This window comes from Anguilla anguilla, chromosome 4 (assembly GCF_013347855.1).
Source record: "Anguilla anguilla isolate fAngAng1 chromosome 4, fAngAng1.pri, whole genome shotgun sequence".
NCBI lineage: Eukaryota > Metazoa > Chordata > Actinopteri > Anguilliformes > Anguillidae > Anguilla > Anguilla anguilla.
Genome location: NC_049204.1, coordinates 24,715,395 through 24,721,780, shown reverse-complemented (window position 1 = coordinate 24,721,780; position 6,386 = coordinate 24,715,395). Strand labels below are relative to the sequence as shown.

Below are 6,386 nucleotides of genomic sequence, written 5' to 3'. Positions count from 1 at the left end.
TATGGAATACAGGGTTTTAATCAGTTTACAGTTAAAAGATGTTTGCACCCACAGAGTGAAAACTAAACCCCCCTATCTGCCAGGCACCTTTCCTTCACTGGTGCCATCTTCCCTCTATATGTCAACTGAGTGAAATGTGTTCCGAGGGAAGACGTTCCCAGAACACTGATATACCAAGCACACAAGGCAAGCTGGCTCAAGGCCAACGCCTTTAACCACAGAGGACAACGGGAAAACCGGCTCACCATTGCGGCTTGCAGGCAGACTGACAAATGAAAGCAATGACTGCGGTAAAAATGTTTTGTCCCTGGTGTGTATCCTGATATAGGAATGTTTGCAGGACAGGGCACTGGGTGTCACATGTACCAAAACAAAGTTGAGCCTGAAATATCCACATGAATGAGACTGTTTATACAATAAAAACGGTATAATAAGCCATTTCATCCCTCCTGCACATCACCCCAAAGGGTGCCAGTGTTTTCTCAACAGACAACCTGAGACTTGCAAAAGAGCATGTACTAAAGGACATGCCATTCAGACAATGGTGACAATGAGCTAACAAGTCCAGAGGGGTGTTACACAATATTTCATTATATAACAGTGCTGTATTGTAGTCCCTTAAACTCCACATTAATCCAGTTTACAGCTAGTGTCCCGTTTTCGGAATTGAAAATAATATCAAGGAGCAAAAGAAACCTCGTGAAAAGACAACGTCTGCAGAGAGTGTCCACAGCTACAGACGCAATGTACTGGTGGATATCTGCGTGGAAGTTGGCTTGGAGGGTTTGTGGGCGATACGGCCAGGTTTGATTTTGCACCCTCAGTGAAGCGTCTTTGCTATAAGATTTCAACAGGACTGTGCCAGTACTGGGTCGATGTGATGGTTAGATCCGCGCCCTTTCCCTCTGCAGTCGGGAGTTGTACGCTCGGGATACGGTGTTCCAAGCATCCATGTATCGATCCATGCACATGGCGATGCATTTCTGTACAAACAAAAGTGGCGCTAACATCAAATCAATCAATATCTATCATAGTATTAATTGATATTTTGCGAACTAGCAAAGCTTCATATCCATATGGTGTTCATATCAAGCTTACTAACGTTAGGTACAAACTAAAGTGAAATCAGAAACCAACTTCTATCCACGCTGATTTACCTGTTCGGAATTATCCAGTGTGCTCCCCGGCTTGCCAATGCACTTCTTGAAACATTTATCGGTCATTCTCTGCAAATCACACATGGCAGTTTAAAGATTTTATAAATGACAGTACTGTTGAACTACGTCATTACTACTATCTGTGTCTACGCCCAAATAACCACTTAAACGTTCTTACATTGTACATTTAATCCTTCCAAACAGACGGACTGATCGGCGTACTGCCAATTACATTACATTTACATAGCAGACGCTTTTATCCAAAGGCAAAGCGACGTACAAAAGTGCATATCATGGTCATTGGACGACTACAAAACACAGGTTCAATAAGGTACAATACTCATTTCGTACAGCTATTTATAGCCAACAGCACAGTTCAGTTCACGCAGTGAACATTATTATTATGACCTAATTTATGCCAAGCCAAACTAGGGAGAAGAACAAGCTACAGTATTAGGACAAATACAAATTACAAAAAGTGCTAGAATGGGGGTACATGTAGCATCGGTTACATGTTAACATAGTTGCCACTTTACTGGCAGAAAAGTGAACATTTAGCTGATCAGTAAATTTACAGGCTAGATGAATTAGTGAAATTACAATTCCACCTATGAATATAATTTAACCAACCAACGCAATCATTTAAGTTAACGTTAATTCATTGAGAAGACCAGCTAATTGTTGGAACAATGTGGGCAATCCGGAGCCCGGCTTTAGCATGCGAACATGCTACTATTACTTGCCTGTAAGAGCTCTTGTGCATTCGCCACGGCTATCTGTACTTTGACTTGTTCCATTATTGTCCCAGTGTCCATTTTACCAGACCCGGTGGTCGAGTTAAAATCGGAACCAAAGCCATCCATCTTATTCAATCTAGTACAGTAAATTGGCTTTTGTAAGCACAAGACACTCAAACTAAAAGTCACACGTGATTGTAGGTAACTACTGCACCAAGAAATCGCGATATGCCCTTGAAAAGCGCCGGATATGCCCTGTACGCAACTTCCTGTACGATGAATTGTGGGAAATGGTGTCATTCATGTTTGAGCCATTGACGTTGATGGTTTTGAGAAGATGGATGGCCGGCTACTGAGCAGTCCTCACTTCCCCACCTTCAGTACGACTAGGTTTATCTGCCTAGCAAGCGAATGAGATGTAGCTGGCTATACCAGCGCTTAGTTGTCTTCACTATCCTCTCACAAACCTCTATCTCCTGTGGGTGGTATCAAAATGCTTGAAGTATTGGATGATCATCACACAAATTATGCTATTATAGTGCTGTACAGATGCAATACAGTTTATTTCATTTTTCCTCCAACAGTTGAACAAACATCTTGCTATATCTTTACTATATCTGTCATCACTGTGACTACTACTGGCACCACCACCACTACTACTACTACTTTAGATGTCCAATGTGGCTCAAATGTTTGGGAAACTTATGGGAAATAGTAGGCATATATACTACTTTAACTATATCACTTCAGCAAACAAACAGTTTGGTTTTTAATGAAATTCTAAGGCAATGTCAAGTTATTTTTCTCCCTGTTGTTGTGATTTTTTGTTGGTGCTTATCAAAATGGTGATGATGATGTTGTTCTAACTGTTGGTTTTCATAACACTAAAAAATATTTAACAGTACTTCCTACTGGTCAATATTTAATCGGATTGCAAAATTCTGTACTGACAAGCAGGAACAAATCCCATGCAAAATTAAAATTATGTCATCCCAGAGTGGACACAGGGTGGCGCCATCTTGCAACATATAAAGAGGAATGATTACAATTATGGAGTAACATAGCATTACCATACACTACACAGCCAATCCATCTTTCATTTCCCTACATGGCAAAATGGAAAAATACAGTGGAAAAGACATAAGATAGCATGCTTACCAGTAGGCAGAGCGAATGTGGTCAGGACATAAAAATAAAAACAACCCTCTCATAGTTTGTTCAGCTTCTCCCAAAAAAAAAAAGATTTTGATTTAGATTTACTAAAAGAGTCGAATGGCTGACAAATTAAAGACACATACAGGGGGAATCTAATCTATACAATGCATGTTGCACAAATACAGACTAGAGAAAAATAATGATTTTGGTTTCTTTTTTTATTTATGTCAACAGTGCTACTGCTAATACATGAACTACACAGCTACAACCACATCCACATGTCTGCAAGCATCATGAATGTCATGGCATTAAAACATGCCCATGAGCAAGATGAGTGTTTCGTGCTCTACTAAATTAAGTATTTTTTGATTTGTGAAAATATACACCATTTTAAATGCAAATGAAATTTTTATGCAAAATGCAGTCATTTGTTGCCTCCACTATGTACAATTGGATCAGGTTCCACCAGGTGTAGTGATTGTATCAGACTTCCACAGGTACACTGGGTCACAGAAAGCTCTGACTACCTCATAAATTCCAGAGATTGACTCCAGAGCAGGCCCCATCCTTCAATTGTCTGATAGTGATTGAGAAGACTAGGAGCAATGGGACGGCATTCAGACAGAACAGTGTCTGAATTCAGCCGCTGAGACTTTAGTTATGGGGACATGTGCAGAGATGGTGGGGGGCAGGATTGTAGCATGACCATGAGTAATTAATGATTGTCCAGCTTTGCAGTGCAAAGGTGCCCATATGCTCTGGGCTGCATTAGAATAATGCCATTCAAATGAGGGAGGGGTGGACGAAGTACAGGGAAATGTCAGATTTAAATAATGCGTGTGAGCTATTTCTGTTCTATCAGTTGGTTGATCTGTGAGTTGTACTTAACATAATGTAACATAACAACATTATGATGAGAACAGGCCATTCAGCCTAACATGCTCGCTATTTTCTTATCTAAATTGTACCGAGTGCGCTGATTACCTACAGACTAGATGGTATCTAACACTGAACACTGTATGAACCCTGGTCTTGAAAACCCCTGCCTCTACTACATGACCTGGCAGGCTATTCCCCACATTGACCACTCACCGCGTGAGAATTTACCCTTTGTTAATTTACATTTATGTCCACTCATTCTACTAACAGAACTGTAAGACGTCAGGGGAGAAACCTGAAGCCCGAGGCCTACTGGTTATGCTACAGGAAGCACAATTATCCCTTATATCCCTGATGCTCAGATTAAACATTTTTTTCTAAACCTTCGAGAGATATACCCTACCTTTTACAATTGCAGTTTTCAAATGCCGTCATATTTGTTTGCTTACTATTTAAATTATATATGTTTGTTTTGAAATGCCCAGAGTAATTAAATAAAATCTAAATTGCCAAACAAAATGTTATAATGGAGACCCTTCTAGACAGCGCTTCGTAATCTTCAGACGCAGCCGTTGAGTGAGAAAGGAAAGGAAATTTGAGCTTTGTCGTATCTGCCCGAGCCAGCTGGTGTTGAATTGAACTCCCATCTCTCTTTGAAGATCAATGAGGTGGACAGATAGAGTCGGTCGATTAAGTCTCCCCCCCTCCAGCACTCCCAAACTCTGGCTGTTCAGATGCGGCCTCGGAACAGTGCTCTTCATTAAAACGCCTCTCCCACTGCCCGCACTCTGGTGGAGCTGTGCGCGTTCGTCACATCACAGCTGGGTCCACTAAGACCCCCGGGATCCCCTTACAGCCTCCAACCTCACTGCTCAATATGAGCGTGCAGTATCCATTTCGCCATGGTACACGCTTTCTACAACAACAACAAAAAAAACTGCCCACATTTCTCATATATTGCATATGATAAAAAAAGACTAGAGAACAAGACCTCAAATAACCGAGAGTAGTACTTTTGCCGAATATTCTTATTTTTGCATTCCTCTGTGTTCCACAGTTGTTATAATCATCGTATCACATAATCATTTTGTTTTGCCTTAAAATTAGCAAACAGTTCATGCCCAAGAATACAGGTGATGTGAGTTAACTTTGTCATCAGCTGTTTTACTTCAGGTTTCAATTACCCAGTACTGAACAGAAAAGTTAATATAATCATTGTAAATATACGGCTGTCGCTGATGTACATTAGAAGGACAGATGCATTGTGTTTCAGATTACATGCAAATTTGTTAAAGGGACCCTGTTTCAGGGAGGTAGCCTGCCAATCTGTTTATTTTTTCTTCTTCTTTGCTTGCAGCAGTACCATGCATTTCTATTTCTTTCAATGAAAAGCTCAGAAGTAGGGTGGAAGGAGGTGCCAGAGTAGCCTGGCGACAGGAAACTTGGCAGGCAGGAGTGCGGAACGGTTTGAGTTTAAGGGTCTGCCTGGTTCGGTTTCACTGCTCCAGCCAAGCTCCGTCCAAATTTGCACTCCAGCCATTCCCTGTCAGCGACAAAATGCCATGTCTTCTGAAAGAATGGTCCTCTCATGTTCCATCTGCAAACCTGCCAGTCATCAGAAAACTGGAGGTATGGTTTCTATTCAAAGTACAATTCTGTAAAAAAAAAAAGAAAAGAAAAAAAGTTACAGAACCATCAAAAGTGGTTCCAGATAATAAAACATAAGTATGACGCAGATTAAACAGCCAAAGACTACATGTGGAATTTGACCACCCACTTTCCTTTTATAACTATAAAGCCATATGGCATGGCTTTACAACATTAATTCCCATTGGAATGAACTCCCATTACCAAGCTCGGTGGAGTTTTCCCCCCACTTTTTTTGGACCATGTCTCCTTAATGCCCCTAGGAGGAAATGACTTCCCTCTGCTTTCTGTGCAGAGCATGAGGTTGTTACAGTACTTAGAAACAGAAATTGTTGCCTGTTACTTTCTTCCTATTGGTTTCTGTTTATCAATAAATACAATTTATCGGCATATAAGACTGGGATCAACATTGTAACCGATTCAGGTTTTAAGAAACTAGCTAGCTACCAGGTCACTACAACGATCTCTTTCCCAGTTAAAGTATGCCATGTTTTTTCCTCCTGTAGACTACACCTGGTCAGTTAAAATAGCAGATAATTACTAGCCTGCAACACCAAACATTCCTGCCAAAATAATAGCGTAGAAAGGCATAACGGCACGAAGACAGTTTAAGACTGGAATGGACATAGCGCTAATCAACCAATAGATTAAGCAACTGTTTATCCGTTTCCTCTACTTTCATAAATCATAGTATCGTCTTGCCCCAAGCAATATCAGAAGCAATACTCACTGCGACGGGAATTATAGTTACTGAAAATCAGGTTCAGACCGTACCTCCCACCACAATATTGCTGAGCGATGATTGGAAGCG

General features: G+C 40.8%; 1 protein-coding gene and 1 long non-coding RNA gene across 2 annotated transcripts; both read right to left on the bottom strand.

Annotated features, from left to right (window-relative positions):
* timm13 (translocase of inner mitochondrial membrane 13 homolog (yeast)) lies at nucleotides 1–2,153 on the bottom strand. Its single transcript, XM_035412114.1, has 3 exons — nucleotides 1,901–2,153; nucleotides 1,158–1,226; nucleotides 1–983 (listed from the first exon to the last, which is right to left on the bottom strand). The coding sequence occupies exons 1-3, from the start codon at nucleotides 2,018–2,020 to the stop codon at nucleotides 885–887; spliced, it is 288 nt and encodes a 95-aa protein (XP_035268005.1). The 5' UTR covers nucleotides 2,021–2,153; the 3' UTR covers nucleotides 1–884.
* A 2,785-nt stretch (nucleotides 2,154–4,938) lies between these two features.
* LOC118226436 lies at nucleotides 4,939–6,380 on the bottom strand. The gene is made up of 2 exons (XR_004765042.1): nucleotides 6,306–6,380; nucleotides 4,939–5,583 (listed from the first exon to the last, which is right to left on the bottom strand). It is a non-coding gene; the product is annotated as an uncharacterized LOC118226436 (long non-coding RNA).
* Nucleotides 6,381–6,386: the final 6 nt, after the last annotated feature.